The sequence below is a fragment of the Bos grunniens genome, chromosome 12, assembly GCF_055505025.1.
Source record: "Bos grunniens cultivar Pamir isolate PY7600 chromosome 12, Bosgru_T2T1.0, whole genome shotgun sequence".
Classification (NCBI taxonomy): domain Eukaryota; kingdom Metazoa; phylum Chordata; class Mammalia; order Artiodactyla; family Bovidae; genus Bos; species Bos grunniens.
The window spans coordinates 20,630,699-20,646,591 of record NC_141176.1 but is presented as its reverse complement, the minus strand read 5'-3'; the positions used below and the strand labels follow the sequence as shown (position 1 = coordinate 20,646,591).

Below are 15,893 nucleotides of genomic sequence, written 5' to 3'. Positions count from 1 at the left end.
TACAGAGAACAATGGGCTTTCCGATATTCAATTATGCCATCAAATCAATGTATCCTCCTATGAAAAGGCCAAAACTTTCTGGCTTGCACTCCCTGGTCCCAAACTCCATTTATTCTGCCACTTCATGCCATCATAGGTGCCAACTGATGTCCACCATCCCTAGCCCCTGCAGGCCTGGATGTGGTCACCATCCTGGAGAGGCTGACAAGGCTGGCTCCAATCCTTAGCTACCTGCCTGAATCCCCCGCCACCATGCAGCCTCACAAATCAAGGCATGTCCCAGTGCAGGGTAAGTGTTAAGACAGTACCGCCTTCAGGTCAATGCGGACCTATTGGATTCTAGGTTCCCATCTAGTAAGGCTCAGACGCTAAGCCAACTGTCGACTAGGAGATACCAAATTACACCCCAAGAGCAGACACCTCCAGGCCTCGCGGCTGGCCCCCAGGTCCTGAACCCGCGCCGCCCTCCCCAAGCCTGCGCCGCTCCCTCCAGGCCACCCGACCCACAAAGAACCCGAACCGGGAAAATCAACTCGGTCTGCTTTTGCGCTTCCGGCTCAGGTTTAAAAAAAAAAAAAAAAAAGCTCAACCGAGGGCACTGTGACCAAGAGGAGGAACCATGTATTCCGGGCGACACTCGGGTCCCCCACGCGCGGCCGCGGGGGCAGGGCCAGGGTCGGCGGCCCCTATACTCGGCGCTGACTCGGCAACAGTCAGGACTCGCCCGCGCGCGAGGGACCGCGGGCCAGAGGGGGCGCGCCCTGTCGCCGAGAACCCGCCTAGCGCGCTCTCGGGCGGGGCCGCCCAGGGCAGGAGCCAGGGCCGCGCGCGCGCGCGCGCGCCGCCGCCGCCCCAGGGCCGGCGTGGTTACCTGGGAGCAGGAACACGTGCTGCCAGACGCGAGCCCCGTCCCCGCCGTCCGCGCCGCGCGCCATGCCGCTCGTCCGCTCCCGGCCGCCGTGGGCCTCAGCCCTCGGAGCGCGGGCTCGGCGAAAGGCGGGTAGCAAATGGCGGGAGAAGAGTCGATTCCGGGAATGCGGCGGGGCCTGGGGCGCGGGGCCGGCCAGGCGTACGTGGTTTCGTTTCCGGAGTCCGCCAGCGGCCCCGATTTCAGAGTTTAAATTGAGCGCCGGGCCCAGGCTGCCGGCCCCCTGGCTCGTCGCCCGCCGGCGGGGAAGGGTCGCTGCCTCTCCCCCCTCCGCGGCTCGGCCAATGGTAGCTGCTCACCCGCGGCGCCCAGTGACGCGGCCCGGGGGCGGGGTCGCCTGGGCCCCGAGGCTCGGAGTCCACGCTCCCAGTGGCCTTCCGCGCGTGCGGCGGGGCGCAGCCCTGGGGAGATCGCGGGGAGGCCGGGTCCCTGGGCCGTGGGGCACCGGGAGGCTTGACGCTCGCCGCCCCAGTAGGCTGGCGGACGCGCGCACACCTTGCAGCGCGCAAAGCCTGGCGCAAATCCGTTCTGAGGACAAGAACCGTCACACCCGAATTCTCCTGCCGCTGTTCCCCGTCAACGTTTCTGGATAGCGCTTGCATCTGCGTTGGAATTAATGCCAGAATCTGGTGTGCTTTGTGATTCATGACAAAATGCATGCAAAGCAGACCTCAAATTGTGGTTAGTCCTCATTACTCCAAAGAGGGGCACAGTTTGAGGCCCAAAATGTACATTTGTTGTTTTGGAAGACGTTGATTTGTAACGAGTTAAAGTCAAGATTTTTAAAAAGCGATGTTTACAAAGTCAGAGTCATGATATTTACGTATTTAAACTTCTCAAAAATAAAATTTTAATCGTACACGGTTTTAGAAAAGGTACCAAGTGTGTATCTCATACTTAAGAATAAGTTTGACACCCTGCTTCCCCAGATCCCCAGTCCCCCTCCGCCGGGGTAATTACTGTTATCAGTGTCTTGTCTGCTCTTCCAGAACTTTTCCATTCACAAACAAGTTCCTGTGTCTCACTCTTTGCACAAATGAAAGAGTAATATGCAAAGCTCTTAAGGCATTTAAGGTTTTTTGTTTAATCTTGAAGACAGTTAAATGCTGCAGCACTAGATCATCTCGGCCTTCTGAAAAGATTCTCTGTTTCTATCCTACTTCCCACCAGGGCAGACAAATGCGACTGAAGGTGACTGCAAGAAACACCTGGCAGAGAGGAAGCCTTTCTGGTAGAGCAGGGGCACCCGGAGGCCAGCTCTGGGGCAGGCAGCAGAGCGGCACTGCTCTCGAGCTATCTTCATCTTTCTCTGATCCTTCCCAGCCGTTGGCTGTTTGAATATGTGTTTTTATGTGGTTGTTTTCACAGTCAGTTCAGTTTAGTTCAGTTGCTCAGTCGTGTCAGACTCTTTGCGACCCCATGAACCACAGCACACCAGGCCTCCCTGTCCATCACCAACTCTCAGAGTTCACTCAAAACTCATGTCCATCCAGTCGGTGATGCCATCCAGCCATCTCATCCTCTGTCGTCCCCTTCTCCTCCTGCCCCCAATCCCTCCCAGCATCAGAGTCTTTTCCAATGAGTCAACTCTTTGCATGAGGTGGCCAGAGTACTGGATTTTCAGCTTTAGCATCATTCCTTCCAAAGAACACCCAGGGCTGATTTCTTTTAGAATGGACTGGTTGGATCTCCTTGCAGTCCAAGGGACTCTCAAGAGTCTTCTCCAACACCACAGTTCAAAAGCATCAATTCTTTGGCGCTCAGCTTTCTTCACAGTCCAACTCTCACATCCATACATGACCACAGGAAAAACCATAGCCTTGACCAGATGGACCTTCGTTGGCAAAGTAATGTCTCTGCTTTTCAATATGCTATCTAGGTTGGTCATAACTTTTCTTCCAAGGAGTAAGCGTCTCTTAATTTGATGGCTGCAGTCACCATCTGCAGTGATTTAGGAGCCCCAAAAAACAATGTCTTCCACTGTTTCCCCATCTATGTCTCATGAAGTGATGGGACCAGATGCCATGATCTTTGTTTTCTGAATGTTGAGCTTTAAGCCAACTTTTTCACTCTCCACTTTCACTTTCATCAAGAGGCTTTTTAGTTCCTCTTCACTTTCTGCCATAAGGGTGGTGTCATCTGCATATCTGAGGTTATTGATATTTCTCCCGGCAATCTTGATTCCAGCTTGTGCTTCTTTCAGCCCAGCATTTCTCATGATGTACTCTGCATATAAGTTAAATAAGCAGGGTGACAATATATAGCCTTGACGTCCTTCTTTTCCTATTTGGAACCAGTCTGTTGTTCCATGTCCAGTTCTAACTGTTGCTTCCTGACCTGCTTATAGGTTTCTCAAGAGGCAGGTCAAGTGGTCTGGTATTCCCATCTCTTTCAGAATTTTCCACAGTTTATTGTGATCCACACAGTCAAAGGCTTTGGCATAGTCAATAAAGCAGAAATAGATGTTTTTCTGGAACTCTCTTGCTTTTTCCATGATCCAGCGGATGTTGGCAATTTGATCTCTAGTACCTTTGCCTTTTCTAAAACCAGCTTGAACATCTGGAAGTTCATGGTTCACATATTGCTGAAGCCTGGCTTGGAGAATTTTGAGCATTACTTTACTAGAGTGTGAGAGGAGTGCAATTGTGCAGTAGTTTGAACATTCCTTGGCATTGACTTTCTTTGGGATTGGAATGAAAACCTTTTCCAGTCCTGTGGCCACTGCTGAGTTTCTCAAATTTGCTGGCATATTGAGTGCAGCACTTTCACGCATCATCTTTCAGGATTTGAAATAGCTCAACTGGAATTCCATCACCTCCACTAGTTTTGTTCGTAGTGATGCTTTCTAAGGCCCACTTGACTTCACATTCCAGGATGTCTGGCTCTAGGTGAGTGATCACACCATCATGATTATCTGGGTTGTGAAGATCTTTTTTGTACAGTTCTTCTGTGTATTCTTGCCACCTCTTCTTAATATCTTCTGCTTCTGTTAGGTCCATACCATTTCTGTCCTTTATCGAGCCCATCTTTGCATGAAATGTTCCCTTGGTATCTCTAATTTTCTTGAAGAGATCTCTAGTCTTTCCCATTCTGTTGTTTTCCTCTATTTCTTTGCATTGGTTGCTGAAGAAGGCTTTCTTATCTCTTCTTGCTATTCTTTGGAACTCTGCATTCAGATGCTTATATCTTTCCTTTGCTCCTTTGCTTTTCGCTTCTCTTCTGTTCACAGCTATTTATAAGGCCTCCCCAGACAGCCATTTTGCTTTTTTGCATTTCTTTTCCATGGGGATGGTCTTGATCCGTGTCTCCTGTACAATGTCATGAACCTCCGTCCATAGTTCATCAGGCACTCTATCTATCAGATCTAGTCCCTTAAATCTATTTCTCACTTCCACTGTATAATCATAAGGGATTTGATTTAGGTCATACCTGAATGGTCTAGTGGTTTTCCCTACTTTCTTCAATTTGAGTCTGAATTGGCAATAAGGACAGTACAAAACTATTTTTGTCTGCTTTTCTCCTTAACATTGCCATAAATACCTTTCCCATGGCATCCAGAACCATCATTGGAGACAGGCTATTTCACAGTGCTAATGTACCATGGTTACTGACCCATTCCTTAACCTGCAATATTTAGGTTATTTCAAATTGTTATTCTGAACAATGCTATAATGTATACTATATATGGACTATGCAGTGGGAGTGTGTGCTCAATCACTTTAGTCGTGTCCAACTCTTTGCAACCCCATAGACTATAGTCCACCAGGCTCCTCTATCCATGGGAGTCTCCAGGCAAGAATACCAGAGTGGGTTGCCATGCCCTCCTCCAGGAGATCTTCCTGACCCAGGGACCAAACCTGAGTCTCCTGCACTGCAAGCAGATTCTTTACCCACTGAGCCCAGCAATGAACTAGAGGTATACATGGTGAACTAATGTACACATGGCAACATGGATGCTTTATATCAAGAGGGAAAAAAAGAAGTAGGAAAAGATTTAGGGCAGAAAAAAGATATCGGTAAATTAAAAATACATAAAACAACATATCTTTTAGAAGGATACATGCATATTTAAGGCCACATACCAAACACACAAGAAAGAAATGGGTGTCTTTAAACGGCAAAAGAATGGGATAAGGAATGAGAAGGCAAGAAATATCAAAAGAGGGGTTGGAGGGGCATGTGGATGACTGTCACTATGTCCTGTGAATCAGAGTATAATTCATTGTAGGTCCAAGTTTGAAAACTTTCTTTTTTTTAATGTGCTGAAACAAACATCTCTATGCAATTTCCTTTATCCATTAAAAAATTAGTTAAGTACCTTCTTGGAACCCTTGCTGTCTTGGACAGCAAGATCAAACCAGTCAATCCTAAAGGAAATAAACCCTGAATAATCATTGGATTATTCTGAGGTGGCTCAGATGGTAAAGTGTCTGCCCACATGTGGGAGACCCGGGTTCGATCTCTGGGTTGGGAAGATCCTCAAGGAAGAAGGGAGAAGGGAATGGCAACCCACTCCAGTACTCTTGCCTGGAAAATTCTATGGACAGAGGAGCCTGCTAGGCTAGAGTCCATTGGGCCACAAAGAGTCGGATATGACTGAGTGACTTCACATTCACATGCCAATCATTGGAAGGATTGATGCTGAAGCTGAAGCTCCGCTACTTTGGCCTCCTGATGTGAAGAGATGACTCATTAGAAAAGACCCTGATGCTGGGAAAGACTGAGGGCAGGAGAAGAAGAGGGCGTCAGAAGATGAGATGGTTGGATGCAAAGGGCATGAACTTGGGCAAACTCAGGAGACGGTGAGGGACACCAGGGAGGCCTGGTGTGCTGCAGCCCATGGGGTGGTGAAGAGTCTGACACAACTGGGTGACGGAACAACAACCTTCTTGGAAGTGGTGATGTTCCAGATGGGTTCCAGATGCCTACTGTCCTCAGGGTAAAGTCTAAGGTCCTAAGCTTGGAACACATGGCCCATGAGATCTGGTCCTCACATGCCCCTCCTGTCAGTTTCCACTGCTTCCCTCCCTCCCCACCTTGACCACGGTCTGGCAGGTCCTAAGAAACTGCTCTCTGTCAGCACTTGACACTGTGTCCCTCATGTTGGAACTGAGCTGCTCTCAACTATGGACTAAATCTTCCCTGGTGGCTCAGATGGTAAAGAGTCTGTCTGCAATGCAGGAGACCCAGGTTCAATCCCTGGGTTGGGAAGATCCCCTGGAGAAGGAAATGGCAACCCACTCCAATATTCTTGCCTGGAAAATCCCATGGACAGAGGAGCCTAGCAGGCTATGGGGTCACAAAGAGTCGGACATGACTGAGTGACTAACACACACACACACACACACACACACACAACTATGGACTAAGCTCTCAACTCTGCCTTTTCTCTCACTCTCCACTTAGCCTGGACCCTCACCCATCAGGCTCACTTCTCATTAGGACTCCTCTTCCTCTCTCCAAACACCCTCCCCATGAATGAGTGAGATGCCCCCTTACAAGGGAGTGAGCCTGACTTTCAGTCAGTTCCTTGAAGAAGGACAGCATCTAATAATTCAACGATTTATCCTCAAAAAAAAAAAAAAGAGAGAGAGAGAGAGAGGGAGATGACTTTTACCGAATACTAACTGTGACAAGCATGGCAGTGAACATGTAACTGATTCTTTCAGTCCTCCCAGTGGTCTTAAGGGGAAGTAGCAGTGTGATCCCCACATTTTACAGAGAAAGAATGTAAACTTTAACGAGGTCAACTAATTACCCAGCAGTGGCAGAGCAGGAATTCCAACCCAGACATTGGACTCTTGGCCTCCCCTCTCTCCTTCCTTAGTGTCCCAATGCCTGGAACAAAGCTGTATGGGCACATAGCATATGCCCCACAAATATTTTCTGAGTAGACATGCATGTGGGTAGATAGGCAGTTATGGTAAAAGTCAGTGTGGCATTCCTAAGTATTATAAGCAAGAACAATGTGATTATATTTAGTATATCATAAAATATTCCATAAATTAATTTTTGTACTAGTTATACTGACACACAAAGAGACCAACAGGTCATTCTCCAAGGAGTAAGAAGGGAACAGCAACATTAATACCTCTGAGTAGGGAAACAAAAAAAAACTCTTCTAAATACCAGAAATAAGAAATGTTTGTTTTCTAGTGGAAGAAAAAAAAAGAACTGGGGAAAAAAAATTTTTTTAAAGACAGTTCAGAGTCCAGTGACCTCTAGCAATGGTTAGTAATGATCAGAACACAGAGTCTGAACTGATAATGAAACAAAATTCTTTTCCTCTTATAAATTATTAAACACTTATGAGAATTCTTCTTTCAAAACAAAATGAGAGTGAAAATCCTAGTTTATCATCACTTTTATCCTGAGAAAGGATTGTTGCTGTGTTTTTGTCCTGTTGCCAAACATTCATCTAGGGATAACAAGGAAGGCAATGTGGTACCCAAGCAAAAGATGGGGAGGAGAAGGGCACCAGTTCTCAAAAGGGCCAACTGTTTAGATGGGAGACCAAAGAGTAGTACTGAGCTGTTCTTTCTGGGGATAATATTTCCTCTTATATTCACTCTCTTATTCAACCCAACAGGATCGTACTTGTTGCAAAAGGCTGCATATCTTATATGCAAATACCCACATATAAAACTGAGATCTGCCAGTTATAGAACAAGAATGACTAAAGCTATTGAGAGAGAAAGAACAGCAGCCTCAGACATTCAGAAGCTGGCCCCCCTGGGTCCCGTGACTCTCCCAGGACCATACCAGCCTCAGACAAGGCTGCCCTGAGACCACGATAAAATGAGAGAGTAAGGCCGCTTCACGATTTGGGGGAAGCAAAGACAAAAACAGGTCACTGGGTGACCTGCAAAATCCTGAACACCTCCTCTCCTAGCCGAAATGAGTGACTGCTACTTCTTTGCAATTACTGCTTCATCCTCTCCCAGCTTCCCCTCCTTGTAGAGGAGACACCAATGGTAGAACTGCCCTGTCTTCTCATAGCACCAGAGCCAGAGTGGATCCCTGTGCCCTTAGACCCTCCCCAGGTCAGCCAGCCAGAGCCCAACGCTCCCAAGCTCCCTCCCAGCCCCCTCCTACCCAACACCCCTGACTTCCCATGGCCTGTGCTCTGCCTCCTTCGATTGAGTATTGGATCTGCTTGATCAACCGCAGGTTGCTCTTGGGCTAAACTTGAGCTTGACACCGTGTTTACACACTTCCTCTCTGTGTGTGCATACAGTCATAAACCTTACATATATTTATGTAAAATTAAGGTAGTATGAAAATTCAGGCAATTTAAGCTCCAAAATGTACTTTTGCAACCTGTAGAGCTAGGCTGCCACGCTTCAGTGAAGCAGTAGGTCAGTTGCACAGTCGTGTCTGACTCATTGTGACCCCATGGACTGTAGCCCCGCCAGGCTCTTCCATCTACAGGACTCTCCAGGCAAGAACACTGGAGTGGGTTGCCATTTCCTACTCCTCAAGTGAAGCAGACAGTCGAATAATTACATATTTTGCTTCCTGACAGCCTAAGCAATCACTTCAGAAAATTTCAGTAACTTGATGTTCTATTTATTCCCACTTTGCTTTTATATGTCCTTTTAATATTTTATATAGTGCAGAGTTTTTGAGATGTATCTTTTAAGTTATGAGTTATCTGACAAGGAGAAATGGAGAAATGCCAAAATGTTGGCTATTTTTCAGTTAAATATTAATTTTCAAAAGCAGGATACAAACTTGTATATAGGGCATGATTACAACTAAGAAGAATGATAAAAATAAAAGATTGGTGACTAACATCTAACCGCAGTTGTCCTTTAATCATTTTTTTTCTACTTTGATATATTTTTAAAAATTGTCCAGTTAATATTTTTAGTTTGATAATAGCAATATTATTCATTTCTAGTTTTTTTTTTTAAACTCTGTGCTTCCTCCTAGCTACTAAAACAGTAACATTCTGGTTCTCATGTGGTTAGTTCTGATAACTTTTACTGATGATCTCAATTAAGAGGCTTAATGGAAATCAATCCTGAACATTCATTGGAAGGACTGATGCTGAAGCTGAAGCTCCAATACTTTGGTGTGAAGAGCTTACTCATTAGAAAAAACTCTGATGCTGGGAAAGATTGAAGGCAGCAGGAGGAGAAGGGGACGACAGAGAATGAGATGGTTGGATGGCATCACAAACTCAATGGACATGAGTTTAAGCTCCAGGAGATGGTGAAGAACAGGGAAGCCTGGCATGCTGCAGTCCATGGGGTCACAAAGAGTCAGACATGACTGAGCAACTGAACAACAAAAAGATACACATTCATTTATAACATCTAAGCAGTACATTTCTGCTGTTCTCTCCCTACAAATAAAATACTTTTCAAATAGTAATGTGATACTTTATTAATTCATTCTGTCAAACTAGCAAAAAATAGGAAATGCAATTGCTAAATATGGCTGATCTGTTGCAAAAGATTAACGATTTTCTTAGTAATGTGAATTCCACCTGATTTTTTTCAAAAGAAAAAATAAGTAATGGTTGACTATTTAAGGAAGAACTGCTGCATCTTCAACAGAATAATATTCAATTTCATATTGACTTTAGTAGCTACATTGACCATGTAACGTTGCTGAAAACTTAAGAGTCTTCTTCATTAGTTTATTAAGTATTCCTAATTCTTTAAGGAAATGGTAACCCACTCCAGTACTCTTGCCTGGGAAATCCCTTGGACGGAGGAGCCTGGTAGGCTACAGTCCATGGGGTCACAAAAGAGTCAGAAACAACTTAGTGACTAAACAACAGTTCTTTAAGAGTGTCATAAAGCAATTGTCCTTTAAAAGTGCTTACAAGCATCAGTGTTCAGAAAGTTTTGATAAAAGGCAGGAAATGACCTAATAATGCAATAACAATCTCCTGGTTAGGGGCTTCCCTAGTGGTTCAGATGGTAAAGAATCTGCCTGCAATTCAGGAGACCGGGGTTCAATTCCTGGGTTGGGAAGACCCCCCTGGACAAGGGAATGGCTACCCACTCCAATATTCTTGCTTGGAGAATGCCATGGACAGAGGAGCCTGGCAAGCTACAGTCCATGGGGTCGCAAAAGTGCTGGACATGACTGAGCAACTAAGCACGCACGCAATCTCCTGGTTACTTTGATGCTTGGTCCTTCTCATTCTCTCTCTCTCTCTCCCTGCATGGGCAAATCTAAATTAATTCTATAATATTGCTGATACCTACTCTGTTTCAGACACTGTTCTGGTGCCTTGGGCTATATCAGTAAATAAATAAAAATGCCTGTCTTCCTGTATTTTACATCTAGTGGAGGGAGACAGACAAGCAACACACATAATAAATAGATTTTATAGTGCAATGCTGCTACTGCTAAGTCACTTCAGTCGTGTCCGACTCTGTACGACCCCATAGACGGCAGCCCACCAGGCTCCCCCATCCCTGGGATTCTCCAGGCAAGAACACTGGAGTGGGTTGCCATTTCCTTCTCCAATGCATGAAAGTGAAAAGTGAAAGTGAAGTCGCTCAGTCTGTCTGACCTTAATAGAAGGGGGTTAGTCCTCTGTAGGCGGAGAAGGCAATGGCACCCCACTCCAGTACTCTTGCCTGGAAAATCCCATGGACGGAGGAGCCTGTTAGGCTGCAATCCATGGGGTCGCACAGAGTCAGACACGACTGAAGTGACTTAGCATAGCATAGTCCTCTGTAGGAAAGAAGTACAGAAGGGCAAGGGGCTCATGAGGACGAGGAGGGTTGCAGTTTTAAATAAAACAGTCAGTGTCAGCCTCATTAAGAAGGTGAACTTTGAGCAAAGACCTGAAGGAGAAAAGGAAGTTAGGTATGTATATATCTGAGGGAAGGGACAGGGAACAACCAGTGCAAAAGCTCCAGCCCACAGCTTTGACAGCATATTACAGGATAGCAAAGAAGGCTGTGTGGCTTGACCGAAATGAGCAAGGGGAAGAGAAGCAGGAGACAAGTATGGAGAAGTGAGGACCTTATATGCCAGAAAGAAAGAAAGAAAGTGAAGTCGCTCAGTCACATCCAACTCTTTGCGACCCCATGGACTGCAGCCTACCAGGGTCCTCCGTTCATGGGATTTTCCAGGCAAGAGTACTGGAGTGGGTTGCCATTTCCTCCTCCTGGGGATCTTCCCAACCCAGGGATCGAACCTGGATCAGGCAGAGGCTTTACCGTCTGAGCCACCAGGGAAGCCCTTATATGCCATGGGAAGAGATAAAATGGGATTCTCCAGAGGGCTGACCAAGGAAAGCTAAAAGAGTGTAATAAAGGATAAGAAAAGGGAAAAGGGGAGAACAATCAAGAATAGTTGCAACTAAAAACACGACAGAAAAGCTCAGTGTTGCTCAAAATATTTCCACTGTCATCCACAATAAGAAATATATTTTACAGCATGAAGCCATCACACATACAAATAAAAATTACACCAACCAAAACTTACACACATCAATGTTCAGTGGACTCTAAATCTAGGCTATTAGGTTTCTTTTCCTTATTCCTGGTAACATCGACTAAGTTGATTTTACAACCTAGTAATGGGTTGCAATGTACAGTTAAAAGAGCATGGCTAATCGGTAATGTGATCGTTCTGGCTACACCCTAGCATGTGGATGACATAATCAACATCTTTGTCAACTCTGAGTGAGCTTTGGCTGAACACACGTAAGGCCTAATGACTTGCAACAGGGAACCACCATTAGCTCATTAATCAAAAGTCAATGTATATATAGGATACTCTGCTTTCATAACAGTTGTAGTCATATAAAAATATTGTGTGAGCTGGGTCACTATTAGGAAATGTAAAACATGTGAAATTCGGGCACATCATTTCTGACAGGCAGCCAATATTTATGGTAGCTGACTAAAGAGACTTTACTTCAAATAAACAAACGTTTAATGTTTCCATAAAAGTGTAGACATGACCCTAATTAGTAAATTTGCTAATAGATTTCTGTTCATTATCTCCAGACCAATGTTTAGATATAGTTGTTTTAGAAAACAGTGCAAATTTTAGAACTAGATCTCAAAAACCTTTTTAAAGTTTTTCAAAATGTTTGAGAACAGCTTGGTTTTATGAATATATAAGCACTGGTACTTTTCTGAACCATTAAATTGCCCTTTCAAAACTCGGAATTCATTTTCAACAAGGTTGTACTTAAAATTTTTTTTTTTTTTGCCACTGAAAAAAGTTCTTAGATTTGTCACTGGATAGGTTCAAGTTTTATCGTACACTGGATATGTCCCCTCCAATCGACTGACCACACAGCAAGAGTGGCCAATTTTTTCCACAGTGTTACCCAGTGGATTTTTCTGCAATGATGGGAACGCTCTATAGCTGTTTTTCTCTGTTAGGGTAGCCACTATCCACTTATGCTTTTGAGCACTGATGCGGATGGTGTGAAAACCTGAACAAATCACTGCCTTGCCTAAACGCCTTCAGTGGTTTCCAACAACGTTTCAAAATTTAAAATCCTCAGCTTGGCATTCAAAGCCAAGATGAACCAACCCCAGCCCAACACTGTGTGTGTGTGTGTGTGTGTGTGTTAGTAGCTCAGTCATGTATGACTCTTTGTGACCTCATGGACTGTAGCCCGCCAGGCTCCTCTGTCCGTGGAATTCTCTCGGCAAGAATACTGGAGAGAGTTGCCATGCCCTCCTCCAGGGGATCTTCCCAACCCAGAGACTGAACCCAGGTCTCCTGCACTGCAGGCAGATTCTTTAGCGTCTGAGCCACGAGGGAAGCCACTGCCCACTACCTACTAGGTCCCTGCAACTCCAGTCTCTTGGTCTTCTTTCTGCCTCTGCAGCATGCCATGCTCCTTCCAGCCTCAAAAATCAGGCACGTGTTTCCTCTGCCAGGAAATTGTTTCCACTCCCATCCGACACTCCTCTCATGTCCTCCTTTCCTGGACGAAGCCAGCTCATTTCTTAGATCTCCTTCTCTTCTTGGCTCATGTGTTCATTCACTCACTTCGCAAGTTTGTTGAGTTCCATCTGTGAGCCAGGCATTGTGCTAGATGTTGGCGAGGGTCAGCAAAGATGACAGGACAAGAGACAGGCTCTGTGTCCTTGTGGGGCTCTTAGTCTAGTTAGGATGAGAGACTGTCTAAAAACACCCACAGGAGAGTAAGTAGTGATAGTCAGGGGTCTGAGCTGGACCAGAGCATAGTCGCTGGTGGGGAGAGGATTCTTGGAGAATATGACAGTTTCACTGAGACCCTGAAGGAAGAAAGGAGCCACATGTGTGAAGAAGAGGAAGAGGGTGCTGGAGGGCCCTTGTCACAGTATGAATTAAACTCGTCCCTGTGTGACATATTTCCTTGACGTGTGTAAGGTCCATAAGGGCAAGGACCCATCTATCTTGTCTTATTTCCTCACAGCACAGAGTCTGGTGCATAATCAATGCTCAGTAAATTCTCGTTAGTGGATGAATAAGCAAATTTTTTGAAGTCTAAAAATTAGAATAATTGCTGTAGAATAATTATGAAGGGAAAATTCATCAGTGAGTATTAATTATGATTTCTTTTGGCTAACAAAGATACTTTTATCTAAAGGTTTTAAACTTTTCAAGGACAACCTATTGAATCCAAATAATAATTTCTCAAGAATCAAAAATTTGTTGATACTCTGTGAATTCTTAGAATGTCTTGGTGAAGTGACTACTCATTGATTTCATCTTCTGTGCCCAAATTCCCACTGGTTATTAAATTATTTAATAAATTAAGCCTCACTGAGGCCATGCCTCTCATTCGTCCTCCAGATCCCTCTTGGCTATGCCAGTAAGGAGCGAGTCAGGGCACACTGCACTCTGGGTTCACACTTCAAGTCTCCACCTACACTATTCCAAACAGACAGCATTTATAGATACTATGTAAAGACTGAAAAGGTACAGCTCATGTTGTAAAGAAGATAGCCTGATAAATACTTTTTTTTTTTTTGGTCAGTTTTAGGGTGTGGACATGGTTTTCAGCAAAGAAAGCCCTGTCTCTATTTCTATCAATCCTTAGTGTTGTGATAAAGGAAACAGACTTCAGTTGAGGTCAGAGAGATTTGGATTAGACATAAGAAATAATTTCAGATCTCTGTAAGACTTTCAGGACTGCCTGGGGATTTTGAGAATAAGAGCTTTGCTGAAACAGCTTAGATCCTAGCCTACTTGGAACTAGAAGGGATTACCCATGTCACAGATGTCCTCTGAAATTTGAGATTCTGTCCACCAACTCTATAGACCTGATCTTTATGATCTACTCTTTACTGATCTTTACTGATCTACTCAGAATGTGCAACAAAGAAAGAAGGACACTGAGGAAGAGAACAAGAAAGCTTGGCCATCAGTCCTCATAAGAGCTTATAACATAAGAGATGCTAGTGGTACCTGAGCAGGACCAAGGCAACCAAGGCTCTGGGGGCCAGTGATGCAGGGGAAGGTGCCTCTTCATCTGTGTTCCAGGTTATTTCTTTCCATCATCAACAAGCATTTGTAGAGGATCATTCACATTCCACACTGTGTAAGGTGCTCTGCAGAATGAATACAGGAAAGAATACCATTACTGCTTATTCTTAAAATGTGTACAGTCAAATTTGAAAAGGCCCACACATAAGAAATAATTAGAAAAACATGACACAGCAATGGATAAGGCTGAGCCACAGCAAAGCATGTGGGCTCACCAGTAATGAAGAGTTATGAGGATTCTTGGGGTTAGTTGTAGAAGGGTGGAGGGCATTTCAGATGTTTTCTAAACGGGGGCTAAAACCGGATCGAGTATCAGAGTATGTTGCTGAATCTGTCTATAGTGCAGATATGTTGGAGAGCACGGGAGGTGGTGAAGTGGAATAATTGATTAGTGGTGTGTGGTCACAGAATGCTTTGAAAATCAGCCAGAGAATTCTAGACTTGAGGAGGGAGGGAAAGAAGGAAAGAAGCAGTGTGTATTCTTGAGTAGGTCAGAGATATATTGTAAACCACATTTCCAGATTTGTTTGGTAGCAATTTTTTACAATCAAGTATTTCATATGGATTAGGTATAAAGTGGGATTCCCAGGTGGCTCAGTAGTAAAGAATTTGCCTGCAGTGCAGGAGACACAGGGGACACTGGTCGATCACTGGGTCAGGAATATCCCCTGGAGGAGGGCACGGTAACCCGCTCCAGCATTCTTGCCTGGAGAGTCCCATGGACAGAGCCTGGCGGGTACAGCCCACAGGGTCACAAAGAGTCAGACACAACAGAAGCGACTGAGCACGAGCACAAGGCATGAAATGAAAGGTCCACATGCAGAAAATTAAAAGTCTACTTCTTTTTTTCTGTTAAAATATAAAATTTTATAAACAAAATAAATAAATAAAAATTTTATATTTTAACAGACATGGAAGCAACCTAGATGCCCATCAGCAGATGAATGGATAAGAAAGCTGTGGTACATATACACAATGGATTATTACTCAGCCATTAAAAAGAGTACATTTGAATCAGTTCTAATGAGGTGGATGAAACTGGAGCCTATTATACAGAGTGAAGTAAGCCAGAAAGGAAAACACCAATACAGTATACTAACGCATATATATAGAATTTAGAAAGATGGTAATGATAACCCTGTATGCGAGACAGCAAAAGAGACACAGATGTATAGAACAGTCTTTTGGACTCTGTGGGAGAGGGAGGGGGTGGATGATTTGGGAGAATGGCATTGAAACATGAATAATATCATATAAGAAACGGAAAAAAAAAGAAAGTTAATTACAAGAAGTAGCTAGAAATTTTAAAATTCTACTTTAACAAATTATATGAGTAAAACTCAAGGAAGGGAAAATTAGTTAAAAACAATCTGATCTAGAGAAGCTGTACACATGTAAAAATCAACACCCCATAAAATTATTACTGGAGAACCATAAAAAATAAAATAAAATATAAAATTTTTGTTGTTAAATGACCACTCAATTAATTTAAAAC

The 15,893-nt window shown here is 44.4% G+C and overlaps 1 protein-coding gene across 18 annotated transcripts in view; it reads right to left on the bottom strand.

Annotated features, from left to right (window-relative positions):
- RNASEH2B (ribonuclease H2 subunit B) overlaps positions 1–998 on the bottom strand; it is a 74,979-nt gene extending 73,981 nt beyond the window's left edge. For all 18 annotated transcript variants that reach the window (XR_015137992.1, XR_015137990.1, XR_015137991.1 and 15 more), the window contains exon 1: positions 872–998. Coding sequence is in view for 8 of the 18 variants with exons in the window: in XM_086329162.1 (XP_086185288.1) it covers positions 872–935 (64 nt within the window). In the remaining 10 variants the exon portion in view is untranslated. The remainder of the gene's footprint in view (positions 1–871) is intronic.
- Positions 999–15,893: the final 14,895 nt, after the last annotated feature.